The sequence below is a fragment of the Nycticebus coucang genome, chromosome 18 (assembly GCF_027406575.1).
Source record: "Nycticebus coucang isolate mNycCou1 chromosome 18, mNycCou1.pri, whole genome shotgun sequence".
NCBI lineage: Eukaryota > Metazoa > Chordata > Mammalia > Primates > Lorisidae > Nycticebus > Nycticebus coucang.
In genome coordinates this window covers 11,878,586-11,895,489 of record NC_069797.1, presented here as the reverse complement: position 1 = coordinate 11,895,489, position 16,904 = coordinate 11,878,586, and the positions used below count along the sequence as shown (strand labels likewise).

Here is a 16,904-nt window from a genome sequence, read left to right as displayed (position 1 = left end):
GCTGGTGTCAGATGCCTGTTGCCATAGAACCTTGGGAATGTGGCATTGAGGCAGTCACTCGAGCCACCTGCTCCTAGGACCTGGAGACGCCAACAGCCATTGCCTACCGCATGAAGGGGGGAGGCCAACCTGGCAGAAGAGGCAGTAGCAGTACTGAAGACACTTCCAGGAGACCCCCAGAGCCAAAGCCAAAGCCAAGTCAGTGCCTCCCCTAGGGTAGTTGCAGGGTTGGGCAGAGCTAGGACCACTCAGGTCCTCAGACACCTTCATGTACTAGAATGAAGGTGGCCATAGGCATAGTAGGGGTGAGAGGTCAGGTGGGCATGGTAGAGAATTCCACTTTCCTCCATATCCTGTGCTCTCTCCCACCCCCTCAGTCCCAGGCCTGGATGCCTCCACGTTGGCCCTGCAGCAAGCTTTCATCCACAAACAAGCCGTGCTACTGGTAAGTGAGGGAGGGACTGGTGGGGCTCAGGAAAGGGACCTGCCTGTTCACTACCATCACCTCTCCGCAGGCCCGGCAAATGACCCTGCAGGCCATGGCACTCCAGCAGCAGCCCCTGAGTCCTGCCCTGAGATCCTTGCCCACAGAGGTAAGCCTGGCCTACCCTGGGTGAGGAGGTTGCCTAGAGATGAGCTGTGAAAAGGAGAACTATGCTGCTCCAGGGTGTCCTTGTATCTCTCTGAGCCCCTCTTGGACAGAGAAGAGGTCCTTGAAAGCAGGCTGATATGTCCCAGGCAGCCCACCCCATGCCCTGCTTTCTGCAGAAGCCCCTAACACCAGAGGCACTGCCGAAGTCTGTAGGTATGGGTCCCCCAGCCAAGCCTGTGCTCCTGCGTGCTAGCGCGAAGCCCTTTACACCAGCTCCGTTGGCCAAGACCCCCACGCCCTCCACCAAGCCTGTGGCTGCTCCTGTTCTAGTTCAGGACTGGGCTTCTGCAGAAACCAGTAAGTGTCCTAACCCAGCCTAGGGTGCTTCCCAGACAGGACTGGGGCTGTGGTTGTGTCCCCTGTGGCCTCAAACCACCCCCAACTGCCCCTCCTCACCCACAGCTTCACCATCCCCAGAGCTGGTCCGGTACTCGACACTCAACTCAGAGCACTTCCCACAGCCCACGCAGCAGATCAAGAACATTGTCAGGCAGTACCAGCAGCCGTTGTCCTGGGGAGGCCGGCCCGAGGCTCGCAGGTCAGTGCAGCCCTCATCCCAGCCCTCCAGCCTGACAGCTGGCAAAGTGTCTACCGTCAGTGCACTTGCCCACTAGGCTGAAATACACCATGCCCTCCTCTGTGCAGGAGTGGTGGTGTTTATGCTGGGGTATCCAGATGAGCACTAGGGCGAAGGGAGGCCCAGACTGCTGCTGTCTGGGCTGGGCTGTGAGACTCAGGCCAGCCTCTGCTCCTCTCCAGATGCTCATTTATAGTGATGGGAGATGAAGGAAGAAATTCCTTACTGTGGGAATGTGGGAGGGTAAAAGGGGGACTCAGTGGCCTCCCCACCATGGTATGCCAATGGCTCCCAGGAAGATGTTCCTGAAGCGGCCAGACCCCCACGAGGAGGCCCTGATGATCCTGAAGACACAGATGGCTCACCTGGCAGCAGTGCCTGGCACGAAGGTGAGGGCAGGGGGTAGGGCTAGGCTCAGGGGGGAAATGAGACAGAAAGAGCCTCTGGGGAGTCTCAGAAGCCAGCTAGCTCTGCATGCCATGGCCCTGCCCCAGGGCCTGCTGCTGCCCGTTGAATACTCTCTTTGGGGTGGGACAGGTGTCCAGAGAGGCTGTGGCCCTGGTGAAGCCAGTGACCAGTGCAGCCAGGCTATCCACAGAGCCCATTTCAGGTGAGAAGGAGGCAAGTGGGTAGGTTGGCCCATGTGTGAGTGAGGCTGTGAGATGGGTAAGGCTCAGTGTGTTTCAGTGCCCCTGAGCCCATGTGTACATGTAATTAAGTGTAATTATAAGACCAACACTTAAATAATAGATCCCAGGCCATGCCCACCCACCCTCTTTATCATATTAAAACTGTTCAAGATAGTATTATTTGTTCCTACATGTTACAGGTGGGAAAGTGGAGGCACATAGAGGTTAAGTGGCTTACCCAAGGTCATATAGCTCATAGGGATTATGGGTGGCGCCTGTGGCTCAGTGAGTAGGGTGCCGGCCCCATATGCCGAGGGTGGCAGGTTCAAACCCAGCCCCGGCTGAACTGCAACCAAAAAATAGCCGGGTGTTGTGGTAGGTGCCTGTAGTCCCAGCTGCTTGGGAGGCTGAGGCAGGAGAATCGTGGAAGCCCAAGAGCTAGAGGGTGCTGTGAGTCCTGTGACTCATGGCACTCTACCAAAGGCGGTAAAGTGAGACTCTGTCTCTACAAAAATAAAAATAAAAGTAAAAAGGATTACGGGTGGCGCCTGTGGCTCAGTGAGTAGGGCGCCGGCCCCATATGCCGAAGGTGCCGGGTTCAAACCCAGCCCCGGCCAAACTGCAACAAAAAAATAGCCGGGCGTTGTGGCAGGCGCCTGTAGTCCCAGCTGCTTGGGAGGCTGAGGCAAGAGAATCGCCTACGCCCAAGAAGAGATTGCTGTGAGCCGTGTGATGCCACGGCACTCTACCCGAGGGCGGTACAGTGAGACTCTCTACAAAAAAAAAAATAAATAAATAAAAGGATTAGACCAGGACCAGGTGTGGTGGCTCAGGCCTATAATCTTGGCAGTTTGGCAGGATCACTTGATCCGAGGAATTTGAGAGACCACATCTCTACAAAAAATTAAAAAATTGTCTGGGTATGGTGGTGCATACCTATAGGTCCAGATACTCAAGAGTCTGAGGTACAAAGATCTCTTAAGCTCAGGAATTTGAGATAAAAGTGAGCTATGATTTCTGTATGTATGTAAGTAAATAAATAGCAAATTAAAAACCAAATCACTTAAGCCCAGGAGTTGGAGGTTGCTGTGAGCTGTGTGATGCCATGGCACTCTACCGAGGGCCATAAAGTGAGACTCTTGTCTCTACAAAAAAAAAAAAGCATGATGCATAAAAGGAAAAGTTGATCAAATGGACCTCATCAAAATTTAAAAACTTTAGTTCATGAGGCGGCACCTGTGGCTCAGTCAGTAAGGCGCCGGCCCCATATACTGAGGGTGGCGGGTTCAAACCCGGCCCCGGCCAAACTGCAACCAAAAAAATAGCCGGGCGTTGTGGTGGGCGCCTGTAGTCCCAGCTACTCGGGAGGGTGAGTCAAGAGAATTGCTTAAGCCCAGGAGTTGGAGGTTGCTGTGAGCTGTGTGAGGCCACGGCACTCTACCAGGGGCCATAAAGTGAGACTCTGTCTCTACAAAAAAAAAAAAAAAAACAAATAAAAGTAAAAAAATACAGGAAAATAATAAAAATTATTTAATTTTTAAAAAGTGCCAGCTCAGAGGTATAAAACCAGGCCTCTTGGTTCTGGAGCCCTAACTTATACCCACTGTCTCTTGGCAGCCACAGTGATCTTAAAAGATATAGATCATCTTATATGTACCCCTGACAGAAACCTCTGATGGGCCTACAGTGAACTCCAGACTCCTCACTGTGGTCTGTGATACCTATATGGTCTATCCACCTCCCTAGTCTCATCTCCCACAGTCCCCTTGGCACTTTGTTCCTCTCTCTTCCGAGAGCACACAAAGCCCACTCCTGCCTCAGGGCCTTTGCACTTGCTGTTGCATCTGCCTAGAATGCTCTTTCCAAAGATCTTTGCATGTCTAGTCTCTTCTTATCCTTCAAGTCTTAGCTCAAGTGTTACCTTCTCAGAGAGGTCTGCCTACATCACCAGGAATGAAGGATCAGCCCCCCAGACTCCCTTCTAAATCATCCTGATTTCCCACCTCTTCAACTCTGGCACTGAGATTCTAAATGGTCTGTTCCACCCACATTTGTCTTGTTCACTGGGACATCCTCAGCCCTTAGCAAAGGCCTTGCATACAATAGGGGCTCTCTATGAACGTTGAATGAAGGGCTGGATGGTACAGGTGTGACCTGTGTGAGCAGGTATGTCTCTTCCACATGCCCTGCTTCCTCTGTTTTGTGTTGAAAGCCCCCTCCCCACCCCCGCAATGCTCTCCAGCACCTTCAAGGTCGCTGGAGCCCCCAGAGAAACCTGTACAGACGCGGCTACACCACCTTGACAACCCCAACTTCTATGGCTACCAGGATGCCCCTTGGCGGATCTTCCTGCGAAAAGAGGTACAAGGCATGGAGCCAGGGGAGGGACTGAATGCGAGCAGAGCGGGATCCAGGAGTTGGGGCCAGGCCCAGTAGAACAGAGTCAGGGCAGGGCTGGAGCTAGAGGCAGACTCTGGAGGCCCTGAATGAATGGAGCAGGGCTGTATCTGAGTGGTGTGGCCAGGTGTGAAGCAAGCTGAGGCTTGGTCCAAGGGTACCCACCAAAACCCCACCCCAACAGGTATTTTATCCCAAGGACAGCTACAGCCACCCTGTGCAGCTAGACCTCCTGTTCCGGCAGGTGAGGCCTCTTCCCTTTTTGCCTCCAGGTCCTCAGCAGGGCAATGTGGCCACCTAGACTATCTATCTGCAAATTATGCTTCTGAATTTTGGGATTTAGGGTCCTTGACTGGCGTGAGGGTGGGAAACTGTCTTACTGAATTGCCCACTCTCATGGACAGGGTCAGGAAGCCCACAGTCCCACCCAGTCAGAGTCACAGTTTGAGCTAGACGGGGCCCAGAGGTCACATCAGAAATAGGCCTGGGCAGGGCTGCCTAAATTGTGGAGTTGAGGAGGAAGGAGAGAGTCCTGATTTACACAGATGACCCGCTGCTGTAAAATGGGACCTTCCACTTCCCCACTTGTCCTGGAGCAGCAGCCCAGCCTGGGCTACTGGCTGGGGCAGTCCCCTGGGCTGCCCAGCTCATGGCTGATTCCCACAGATCCTGCATGACACACTCTCCGAGGCCTGCCTGCGCATCTCTGAGGAGGAGAGGCTCAGGATGAAGGCCCTGTTTGGTATTGCAGTGGGTGGGGAGGGACATCCATGGGGCAGCCAGCCAGAACCACCAGCAGCACTTTTCCCAGACAGAGACTGAGGCCAGTGAGCTCAGCCTATTGGTTCCCAGACGTGGCCCCTCCTTGCTCTGTTCTGGCTGGACTGGGTGTTTGGGGGTGGCAATGCCTGACATACCACTTTGTGGCCTGGCCATCTTGTCTGTCTCTGGAGTTCAGTTTCCCAGTATAGACACTGGCCAGATGCCTTCCTGCTTGGTGTCAGCCTCCCTCCATGAGCTCCCTAAGATGTGGGCTGTTGGGAAGGGAGAGAGGGTCCTGACCAGGCCTGGCCTCCTTTAGCCCAGAACCAGCTGGACACAGAGCGACCTCTGGTAACTGAGAGCGTGAAGCGGGCAGTGGTCAGCACTGCACGAGACAGCTGGGAGGTCTATTTTTCCCGCCTCTTCCCTGCCACGGTGCGAGCCCCCACAGCCCCCATTTGCCCAAGGGACTCAGTGATGAGGTAAAAAGATCCTCACAAACTTTTATCCCCCCAGGGTAGTGTGGGCACTGGTGTGCAGCTCCTAGCTGTAGCCCACACAGGCATCAAGCTCCTGCGGTTGGTCAAGGATGACCAGCAGGCCTATGGGCAGCTGCGGGTCCTGCGTGCATACAGGTGGCTGGCAGGTGGGGGGACCAGAGGAAAGATGAGTATCAGCATTCCCTTAGGCTTTCCACAGCAATGTACCCAGTACCTGTGATGTGTCAGGCTCTGAGCTACACCCTTTAAGCAAGCCCATTTTAGAGCTGGGGAAACTGAGGCTCAGAGAAGTTGCTTGTCTCAGGTCACACAGCCAGGAAGAGGTTGAATTAGGGACCTTTTTACCCTGTCCTCCTCTTGGACCATATATATGACAGCCCTGCCCTCGCAGAGCTCACCATGCACAGGGGCTGTGCTGCAGATGACCACGCCCTGATGCAGCTGAGAAGGGAAATGGCTCTCTGGCTGTTTTACTGAGTGCTCAGACTCCCTCCCCTGCTTGAAGTCCCTTTTGTCCTTTATAACATGAGGACAGGAAGAGCCTTGCTCACTGGCTGGGTGAAAGCTTCTTTCTTTGAAAGGTAGAGAGAATTTGACCAATGGGTGAAAAAGAGAAATTTGTGTGGGCAGAATCTGGGAGATTGGACAGGGGGTAAATGATAGGAAAAGGCTAGAGTCCCAGTCCAGAGGGTGGTTGGAAATGAACTGAAACCACTGCTGGAGAGGGTAATTAGGCAGTTCCTTGGGTCTTAAGAGCTGGTATAATGGGGGGAGGTGGGGCTTTGGAAACAGGGCAGGGCAGAAACAGAAGTGGCACAATAGGTGGAGGAAGAGCATCCCTTTGGCCTCGGCCCTGACCTAATGCCACCTGCCCATCCTCCAGCTTTGCAGATATTCTGTTTGTGACCATGCCCTCCCAGAACATGCTGGAGTTCAACTTGGCCAGTGAGAAGGTTATCCTTTTCTCAGCCCGAGCTTACCAGGTCAAGACCCTGGTGGATGACTTCATCCTGGAGCTGAAGAAGGTCAGGACCTCCCACAGATGTCCCCTACTCCCTCCCTGGCTCTCTCTTGGGCCAAGGGTCCAAGAACAGGGCTCTCCTGCCCCAGATGCAAACCAGCTCGTCTGCTTGGGAAATGTGTCTGTGCATATGGCAGTGACTGTCCATAGACATGTGTGTGCCTTCAGGCCTATGCGCAGGCTGTGCCTTCCACCCAGAATGTCCCTTCCTTCTTTTGCCTACTACAGGAACCTTTCCTAGTGCCCCCAGTGAGGTGGCATGGTACCTGCTCCCAGCCCCTGCTCTCTGGCTGCATGCCCCACCCACTGCATCTTGGTCTGTGTCCTTCACTGCCCCCCACTCACTGGGCCAGTTGTAGGCCTAGAGCAGGTCACCTGTGTGCCCCAGACCCAGCACCTGGCCCAGGGAGAGCTTTCATGGGAAAGTCTGGTGAGGGATTAAGTGGGCAAAGCACAGGTGTGCCCTAATGTCTGTATCCATCAGACTCATGTCTCCAGTCCCTCCTCCCTAGAATGCCCTTCCCTCTGCTTCCCTGAGGAGTCAGGGAGGATGTGACGAGCGGGGGTGGCCCCAGGCCTTGAGGAGGAGGTGCAGCCCCTCACCTTACCCCTGGCTGGCCCAGGACTCAGACTATGTGGTTGCTGTGAGAAACTTCCTGCCTGAGGACCCGGCGCTGCTGGCCTTCCACAAGGGGGACATCATCCACCTGCAGCCCCTGGAGCCCCCTCGAGTGGGTCAGCACTGCAGGGGTGGTGTTGGAGGTGGGGGTGGGAGTGGGGCCGTCCCTGCTGGATGCTGAGACAGGCCTGGTCTGCAGGCTACAGTGCTGGCTGTGTGGTCCGCAAGAAGGTCGTGTGCCTGGAGGAGCTGCGGCCTGGAGGTCCTGACTTCGGTGGGTACCTCCAACCCTGGGAACCACGAGCAGGTTTATCTGAGTTTTATGCACTCACACTGCAGATGCATGGCAAAGATTTCTTAGAGCATGAAAGGGGTCTGCGCTGGCCAGGTCTTCTCAGGCCCCTGCCGGCCTGTCCAGCCTGCTGGCTGTCCAGCCCAACCCTCTGCTCTGCCTGCATGTGTGGTGGAGGGGTCTCTGTGGACTTTGGTGTCTCCGTGCTTGTGACCAAGATCTTTCTGTGACCCCACATGCCTCAGCATCTGCAAATGCTGCTGTGCCTTTCTGCTTCACTTCCCATGTGGTCCTGTGGCCCTGAGAGACCCTTTTCTTCCCTGAGCCTCTGTTTCCTCATCCCTCACAGAGCTCCAGGGAGAGGTTAAGGAGGTACCTGAGTATCCCTAAGGGGGCCCTCTCAGTTCCAAGACAAGACCCTCCTGTTTGCTTCTGATCCTTTACAGACCCTTTACCTCCTGCCCCCTAGGCTGGAGGTTTGGGACCATCCATGGGCGTGTGGGCCACTTCCCTTCTGAGCTGGTGCAGCCCGCTGCTGCCCCAGACTTCCTCCAGCTGCCAGCTGAGCCAGGCCCTGGCCAGGCTGCTGCTGTAGCTGCTGCTGTGGCCTCTACAGCTGCTGCACGGGAGGTGGGCCGCAGAAGAGAGGTGAGACCTGCTTGGGGAGTGAAGGCAGGAGGGGCAGGGATGGGAGCAAACCTGGCCAGGGGTATGGCCAGTCCTGGACTAGGATGAACCAGGTGGAGTGAGCCACAAGTATGACCCACGGAATGTGCACAGAAATGGCTGGAAATGTGGCCAAATGGGCTAGGTAAGGGTGAGGGTCAGCTGGTGACCAAGGCAATGGAGCCTGACCAGCTGGGCTGCCAGTAGGCAAAGTCAGCCGGGCATGGAGCAGGGGCTGGCTGTTTGGGCCAGGGTGGACTTGTGGAGTGGATATGGATGGGGAGGTTAGTTTGACGGCCAGGTCAAACTAAAGGAGGCGCAAGGTGGCTCAGCACTGGTAGCTCAGTGGTTAGGGCGCTGGCCATGTACACTGGGGCTGGCAGTTTCTAACCTAGCCCAGGCCTGCTAAACAACAATGACAACTGCAACAAAAAAATAGCCAGGTGTTGTGGTAGGCGCCTGTAGTCCCAGCTACTTGGGAGGCTGAGGCAAGAGAATCACTTAAGCCCAAGTGTTTGAGGTTACTGCCACAGCACTCTACTGAGGGCGACATAGTGAGACTCTGACTCAAAAAAAAAAAAAAAAAAGGAGGGGCAAGGGACAATGGCTGTGACAAGGTAGTTGGGGAAGCCAACAAGGGTAGGGACTGACCTGGTGGGTGTGATATGTGGGTCAGGGGGTGGAGCCAGACAGCTAAGGAGGCTGTGGGCAAGCTGAAGGATGAGGAGGTAGGGCCAGGTGGCTTGGTGGCCCAGTGGGTAGCCTGAAAGAGTCTGGGCCAAGTCTGGGAGGGGTTGTGGCTGAGTTGGCTTTGATTAGAGCTGTGGCATCTCCTGTAGGGTCCCTCAGTCAGAGCCTGCTCTGCTGACCATGGGGAGGATGCTCCAGCATTCCCACCATACACAATGCTGGAGTTTGCCCAGAAGTATTTCCGAGACCCTCAGAGGAGACCCCAGTGAGTGGGGGCCCCATTCCTGTTCCCCACACTGGAAGGGTTCTTCTGGCCTTCTTGCCACCTGTTTGGGCTGGGAGGCCCCATTCTAGTGGGAGGATAAGAGCCCACTCAGGTAGAAGGCACATCTTCAGTCTTGGACCCTGTGGGCCGTCCTTTCTGTTAGAATGACAGGAATGGTGGGTTAAGAATATTCCTATGTAGGAAAAGGATGTAGCCAAAGGTTCAGTGGCAAGATAGGTCAGTAGCTCCTACCTCCTATTGCAGGGATGGCCTCAGGCTGAAATCCAAAGAGGGTCGAGAATCCAGAACCTTGGAGGACATGCTTTGTTTCACTAAGGTGTCCAGTGGGCTTCAGTTTACCTGGGTAAAATGGTGATGCAAGGGTCCCCTTTCAGGCCCCTGGGGCCATCAGGCTTGTCTTCAGTGAGACTCTCTAGCTCTCAGCACCCTGAGGGGCCTGGATTCCTCTCAGGGGCATCATCTGTCCCCAGTGTTCCCCCGTCATCATATGCCCTTGAAACATAAGTGGCCTGCTTCTTTTCCAACATGCCCCTCCTGCATCATGACACAGCTCCCCTCCTCACAGATCCCGCTCCAGGAATCCCTCATCGAGCTCAGCGACTGCGGCCTCAACAAGATGGCCACAGACATGTTCCTAGGTGTGTGTGTGTGGAGGGGGACTGCAGCTAGGGTCCTAGGCACTGTGTGACCCTGCTTGTCCCTACTCCTCTCTGGTCCTCAGATTCTTCCCCTCCCTTGAACTGAGATGTAGGACACCATTAGGAGAATAGAAACTCCCCCACTGCCTATGGACAAGGTTTCCAGGGAGGGGCTCAGCCCTGGGGCCCTCTGGGTTGGGCGGGCAGCTGGGGGGTTGGTGGGCCTAAGTGGGATGGGTCTTTCCTGCAGCTGTGATGAGGTTCATGGGGGATGCCCCACAGAAAGGCCAAAGTGAACTGGACGTGCTTTGCACCCTCCTGAAGGTCAGTCCAGCTGACTTTCCCAGATGCTCCCTTTTCTGCTCCAGGACTCTGTTCTCCCCCTCTGTCAACCAAAGTTGAATGCATCCATTTGTGGGGAGAGCACTGGGGAAGGGACAGCAGGCCTCCAAGTGCCCACCCTGTTCTTCACCTGCTATGTGCCATGGCCACTGGCATGTCTAGCATGTGATCTGCCTGTCCTCCCTCAGCTGTGTGAGGACCACGAGGTTATGCGGGATGAGTGTTACTGCCAAATTGTGAAGCAGATCACAGACAACACCAGCTCTAAGCAGTGAGTGAACTGGGCCTTACCCCTCACTCCCCTACTGTGTCCATGCCCCAGGAGAGGCCAGTTCCCTCCTGGATTCTCTTCCTTTCAGCTCCTTCCTCACTCAATAGACAGAGCCTATGTTTTTGGAATTGCATGGTCTGGGACATACCATTTCTGTTCTTTGAGCTTGTTTCCTCATCTGTAAAATGGCAGTGATAATATGTAAGTCCAGATTCTTGGTTGCAAGTGGTTTAGCCAGAGAGAACTTACTGGTTCATATAACTGAGAAGTCAGTGAGTTTATGGCTAGATCCGGGTGTCATGAAGAAGCAGACCTTCTCCATCTCCCGGTTTGCTTTCCTATGTGTTGGTATCATTCTCAAGCAGCCTCCTCACAGACTGGAAAGGTGGCAGCTCTGGGCAGCTCAGCAATCCTAGGGAAAGCAAGATTCTTCTATATCTGCCATGGAAATTCCCAAATCCAGGCTTATTGGCCTGAGTTGGTCACATGCTCAACTCTGAACCAACCACAGTGAATAGAGAATGCATAGTGCTGACTGGTTAGAACAATGTGTGCTGATTGGTTAGACCAATGTGTTTGTCTCCAAATTAATCACCATAACCGGAAGAAGGCTGAACTCTAATTGGCCAGTCCTGAATCATATGCCCATCCCTAAGCCAATCACTATTGGTTGGGGGCTACAGTGTTCTAATTGGCCAGACCTGATTCTCATGTCTTCCAAACTACAGGGATCCAGAGAGGGGTGGGTGGTTTCCCAATGGAAGCTCAAATGCTGTCCCCAGGGACCCACTGCAGTGCAAAGATGAATTACCTACTGTATTTCGCTCCTATAGGGCTAGTACATAGTAGGTGCCTGATGTCTGTGATGTTCTGATTACCATGGGGCTGACCCTCCTGTCCTCACCTGCTCTACCTCCTCATTGTTCTCCATTTACCTGGGATTTAGAGCCACCCAGCATGTCCTGCTCCTGCCAGTGCCAGGCCTTACCTATGACACTCTCTGCACAGGCCCAGCAGGTTCCCCTTTGTCTGAAGCCTCCAAGGCAGATTCCCTACCTGGGGAAAATGTCCAGGGCTTCATCCCTTTCCTTCCCTAGCTCCCATCTTGCTTTCTAGTCAGAATAGAACTTTTTCATAGCTTTGGGGCTCACCTGCCCTGCTCTCATTGGGCAAGCAGGAGCATCTGCTGGGACAGAGCTGCCTGGAAGCTAGGAACCTCCAGCCCAATCCCAGGAGACTCCTGGCACACTCACTGGTGCTGTGGTCACCTGTGATGTGGCCCCCATGTACATCCTTGCAGGGACAGCTGCCAGCGAGGCTGGAGGCTGCTGTACATTGTGACTGCCTACCACAGCTGCTCTGAGGTCCTCCACCCACACCTCACTCGCTTTCTCCAGCATGTGAGCCGGACCCCAGGCCTTCCCTTCCATGGTAAGGGCACAGTGAATGGGGACCTAGGACTACACACCTGTAGCATGGGGACTGGGTTGGTAGCAGGCAAGAGGGGAAACCCAGAGATTCTGGTCACAGATGCTGGGCAATGTTTACTAGTATTAATTTACTCCCTACACATTTGTGGAGGTCCCACAGGCTAGCACAATAGGTTGTCTGACCTGATGTTGGGGTGGTCAGGGAAAGCTTCCTAGAGGAGGTATTATCCTGAGGGGGAAGGATTTCCAGGTAGACTGAGTAGCGGGAACAGAGACCAGAGGTGGGCATATGTGGCACGTGACAGAGAGGAGGAGGAGGGTCAGAACCTGCAGTGGAATGAGGTCTGCTTCTCTGGCTATTGGGGCTCAGCAAGGGTCTCAAGTAGATCTGGGCAGGAGTGGGCCCTATGCCAGTGGCAGAGTCTCGCCCTTTCCCCCTTATAGTGTGGAGGAAGAGGCCTCTGAAGCTTTATCTCCATAGCAACTTCTGGGGCCCCCTAAGAAAGAACCTAGAGCCCACTGTAATCCCTATGGCAGCCCCAGAGATGGAGGACCCCACATTCCCTGCCTCTAAAAGCATTTGCTTTAATTCAGTTAACAGACATTCCCAGATCCAGAGATTAATAGATCCAGCTCCTTAGGGAAGGGCTTCCAGGTACATGAAGGCCTCAGAATGTACCCTAGAACTTTTGACCTTCCTCCCCAGGGTAGGGTGAGGGCATTGCTTAAACCAAAGAAATGAGCACTGATGCTGGGATCTTCTGCTTTGGGAGGCCTGGGTGTGAGGGAGGGCAGTTGACAAGCAGTCCCACCTGGCGAGGGCAGAGCTGTATCACTATAGCCAGAGCCTATTGGGGGTGAGCGCCCCAATCAACACATCAAGGGGATGGGTAGCCAAGAGGGCTGTAGGCTAGACAAAAGGCCTTTATTAACATGGGATGTAAGTTCAAAACCAGCTCTTAAACTTCAGCTTTTGACCTTAGACAAGTCACTGCCCTTCTCTAAACTCAGTTTCCTCAACTATCAAATAGGGTAGTAAGTGCCTGCCCCCCAGGTTGTGGAGAGAATATAGTGGACTCATGCCTGGTGGCAAGAGGAGCCCCTTTCTCACACTGCCTCCCTTGGACAAGGCCTTGACTCCCTGCTTCTGCAGGGATTGCCAGGGCTTGTGAGCAGAACTTGCAGAAAACCTTGCGCTTCGGGGGCCGCCTGGAGCTCCCTAGCAGCATGGAGCTTCGGGCCATGTTGGTGAGTGTGGGTAAGGGTGGAGGGTCAGAATGAATGGAAGACACAAGCCTTGCCCAGAGACCCTGCTATTGGACACACATGCACTGCTCAGGGGCATGCACACATGCCCTGTGAGGTCCAGCGGCATGTGTGGGCCTGCACATGCATGCCTGGGACCCCTTGGCTTGGGGCCTCCTGTGGCAGGGGATAAGGGCTATCCCATATTCCGGACTCAACCTCTTGTCCCTCTCTACCTACCCATTCCCAGGCGGGCCGCAGTTCTAAGAGGCAGCTTTTTCTTCTTCCTGGAGGCCTTGAACGCCATCTCAAAATCAAAACATGCAGTGTAAGTGAGGGGTGTCTCCAGGCAGATGCTGGGTGGGCAGAGACACCCTAGTCTCTAGGTCGTGGGTGGGTGGGTGGGTGAGCCCCCAAGTGTGCTGACTCTTCCCAGGTTCTCCCACAGCCTCACAAGGGAGGACTTAGTTCTCAGAAGAGCACAATGAACCTCAGAGAGGTTAAGCCCCCAGCTGAGGGTCATACTGCAAGTAAAGGACAAAGGCAGAATTTGAACCCAAGTTTCAGGCTCCAAAAGCCATGTTCCTTCCCTGCATGAGGCCAATTCTTTTTTTTTTTTTTTTTTTTTTTTTTTTAATTTGGCCGGGGCTGGGTTTGAACCCGCCACCTCCGGCATATGGGACCGGCGCCCTACCCGCTGAGCCACAGGCGCCGCCCGCATGAGGCCAATTCTGAGATTGCCCAGTGCATCCTGTGAAGAGAGCTGAGGAACTTCGCACTTGGCCTCCCAGGTCTAGGTGGGGCTGGGAGGACAAAGGTCAGGCCCAGCTGGCACAGCCTCACCCTCCTCCCCAGGTGGCCCTGGATGTGGTGCAGGAGATCTGTGCTGAGATGGCTCTGAGTCGGCCCGAGGCCTTTGATGAGTATGTTATCTTCGTTGTCACCAATCGAGGTGAGTGGCCAGGAGGACCAAGCACGCTGGGCTCATTCCCACCTCGGTGCCTTTGGCCTCCAGCTAGACTTTAAAGCTCAGATCAGGTGCCACTTTCACAGGAAGCCCCCAGCCGCCACATGGAAGGACCTCTGTGTATTGAATGCCCCCAGCCCTTCATCTATCTTTCTTGATTTGTTTTATATAAGCCTTGCCTGCCAGACTGGGAGCTCGTGGTGGACCAGGACCTCTCTTGATTCCTCCTGTTGCCTCTCAGGCCCTGCTCAGTGGGAGGATATGGGCCCTTCCCTCGAGGACCTTATATCATGGGAAGATTTTCATTAATACACATGTACTCCTGCTGTTCATGCCCTAAAAGTTGCCATGGGAGCCCCTTCGAGGTCTCGCTAGGCCATTCTCTGGAGGGTTCCTGGGACCCGAAGCCCTTCCATCTGCTGCCTGCCCATTCTAGATCATGGGCTTGCTTCCTGCCACCAGCTGGTGAGCTCCAGCTACCTCTAGCCAGCTCTTCCCACCTCTGCCTCGGCCCTCAACTGGGGGTCCTCAACCCTGTCTGCCCAAGTCCAGCTAAGATGTTGGGGGAAGGAATGGCAGTAACAAAACAGTCCTAATAACTAACATTTATTGAACAGATACTGCGTCAAAGGCAAAGTTCAAATCATTTAATTCCATAAACCCTTATAATTACCACAACCCTGTGAAGGGAGTCTACTACCATCCACCCTTAAAAACAGAGAAACTGAGCCCCAGAAAGACTGCTGGTTTCCTACGGCTGCTATAACAAATTACCACAAACTTTAGTCGCTTTAGACAATACAAATTTTATTACGTTACAATTCTGGAAGTCAGAATCCTAAAGTGAGAGTGTCTTCAGGGCTGTGTTCCTTCTCCTCAGGGAGAATCTGTTTTCTTGCCTTTTCCAGTTTCTAGATGTTGTCCCCATTCCTCAGCTCATGGCCCCTTCCTTCCTCTCCAAAACCAGCAACAGAATCTTCAAATCTCTCTCTCCTCCAACCTCTGCTTCCAGCCTCACATCCCCTTCTCTGACTTTGATCTCTTGCCTCCCTCCCGTAAGGACCCTTGTGCTTACACTAGGTGCACCTAGATAATCCTTAACTTAATCATATCTGCAAAGTGCCTTTTGCCATGAAAGTAACATATTCACAAGTTCTGGGGCTTACCTGGTTGTCTTTGGAGGTGCAATTATTCAGCCTACCATAGAAGTTAAGTGACACAGTCATAGATGGTGGGGATTTGAACCCAGGAAGTCTGGGCTCAGGAGTCTACATACCACTCCAAAACTCCCTCTTTGGTAATATTTTACTGTGGGTATGGGACAGGTGCCAGAAGTGTCAGTGCAAGAGGGAAGAACTTGAGCCTCCTTCTGGATTCAGACCCCAGTCCTCCCCACCGGCACCAGATGCCTAGCAAGAGATCTCTCCTGCAGGAGGTTTGCAGAAAGGCACCCACTGAGTCTCATAGATGGAGGCCTGTGGTTCTCCTTGTACCCTGCCTTCTCTGGAAATGGTTTGGGCCTTTTCAGAGCACCCAGGGTGCTTTCCCAGATCTTGGGGGACAGGCTACCTTCTTCAGCATCCCACCCCTCCCTGGGGGAAAATAGGACATTACTTGTAGCTTTGAATTGGAATTATTCTCATGTGTGGTCATCAATATTTCAGTAAAACACAGGGCATCCTATTCCCTAAATATTCTGTCCTTTAACAAAGATGCTGTGTCCCAGATCAGAGAGGTGGCCTTAGCCAGGGTGATGCCCCACCTGGGTGGCAGGTAAGGGTCTGCACACATGCTCTGTACAGGTGCACATGCATGCCTTATCTAGCTTTGCCTCCCTCCTCTCTGTAGGCCAGCATGTGTGTCCACTTAGCCGCCGCACCTATATCCTTGACGTGGCCTCAGAGATGGAGCAGGTGGATGGTAGCTACATGCTCTGGTTTCGGCGTGTGCTCTGGGATCAGCCACTCAAGTTTGAGAATGAGCTATACGTTACCATGCACTACAACCAGGTCAGTACAGATGGTGCCTTCTGTGTGTCCCAGGGCCCATGAGGTCAGACTTCACAACCTTGACCTTTGAGGCCTTCGTGAGTTAAACCCTGTAGGTATTTGTTTAATTTTAATTTTTTATTTTTTTAAGAGACAGGGTTTCACTCTCACCCAGGCTGGAGTGCAGTGGTGTGATCACAGCTTACTGAAGACTTGAATCCCTGATTCAAGGGATCCTCCTGCCTCCTTTCTTTTTTTTTTTTTTTTGTAGAGACAGTCTCACTTTATGGCCCTCGGTAGAGTGCTATGGCCTCACCCAGCTCACAGCAACCTCCAACTCCTGGGCTTAAGCGATTCTCTTGCCTCAGCCTCCCGAGTAGTTGGGACTACAGGCGCCCGCCACAACACCCGGCTATTTTTTGGTTGCAGTTTGGCCGGGGCCGGGTTTGAACCCGCCACCCTTGTTATATGGGTCTGGCGCCCTACCGACTGAGCCACAGGCACCGCCCGCCTCCTTTCAAGTAGTTAGACGTGCAGGGGTCCTCAAACTGCGGCCCGCGGGCCACATGAGGTGGTGTGATTGTATTTGTTCCTATTTTGTTTTTTTACTTCAAAATAAGATATGTGCAGTGTGCATAGGATTTGTTCATAGTTTTTTTTTTTAAACTATAGTCCGGCCCTCTAACGGTCTGAGGGACAGTGAACTGGCCCCCTGTTTAAAAAGTTTGAGGACCTCTGAGGCCTACAGGCACACCTCACCATGCCCAGCTAATTTTTTTGTTTTTGTTTTTGGAACAGAGTCTCACTGTATCACCCTCAGTAGAGTGCTGTGGCATCTCAGCTCATAGCAACCTCAAATTCTTGGGCTTAAGTAATTCTTTTGCCTCAGCCTCCCAAGTAGTTGGGACTACAGGCACCCGCCACAATGCCCA

General features: G+C 53.6%; 1 protein-coding gene across 1 annotated transcript in view; it reads left to right on the top strand.

Annotated features, from left to right (window-relative positions):
• Positions 1-16,904, top strand: part of MYO15A (myosin XVA) — a 66,033-nt gene that overhangs the window by 36,625 nt on the left and 12,504 nt on the right. The window contains exons 33-58 of the mRNA XM_053569178.1: positions 78-198; positions 378-445; positions 516-593; positions 769-949; positions 1,055-1,190; positions 1,525-1,618; positions 1,767-1,839; positions 4,101-4,219; positions 4,440-4,499; positions 4,922-4,997; positions 5,337-5,452; positions 5,534-5,652; positions 6,401-6,542; positions 7,162-7,273; positions 7,357-7,431; positions 7,919-8,097; positions 8,955-9,070; positions 9,335-9,407; positions 9,657-9,729; positions 9,980-10,053; positions 10,260-10,342; positions 11,643-11,773; positions 12,926-13,020; positions 13,268-13,345; positions 13,873-13,969; positions 15,833-15,993. Of these exons, the coding sequence (XP_053425153.1) occupies positions 78-198; positions 378-445; positions 516-593; positions 769-949; positions 1,055-1,190; positions 1,525-1,618; positions 1,767-1,839; positions 4,101-4,219; positions 4,440-4,499; positions 4,922-4,997; positions 5,337-5,452; positions 5,534-5,652; positions 6,401-6,542; positions 7,162-7,273; positions 7,357-7,431; positions 7,919-8,097; positions 8,955-9,070; positions 9,335-9,407; positions 9,657-9,729; positions 9,980-10,053; positions 10,260-10,342; positions 11,643-11,773; positions 12,926-13,020; positions 13,268-13,345; positions 13,873-13,969; positions 15,833-15,993 (2,730 nt within the window). The remainder of the gene's footprint in view (positions 1-77; positions 199-377; positions 446-515; positions 594-768; positions 950-1,054; positions 1,191-1,524; positions 1,619-1,766; positions 1,840-4,100; positions 4,220-4,439; positions 4,500-4,921; positions 4,998-5,336; positions 5,453-5,533; positions 5,653-6,400; positions 6,543-7,161; positions 7,274-7,356; positions 7,432-7,918; positions 8,098-8,954; positions 9,071-9,334; positions 9,408-9,656; positions 9,730-9,979; positions 10,054-10,259; positions 10,343-11,642; positions 11,774-12,925; positions 13,021-13,267; positions 13,346-13,872; positions 13,970-15,832; positions 15,994-16,904) is intronic.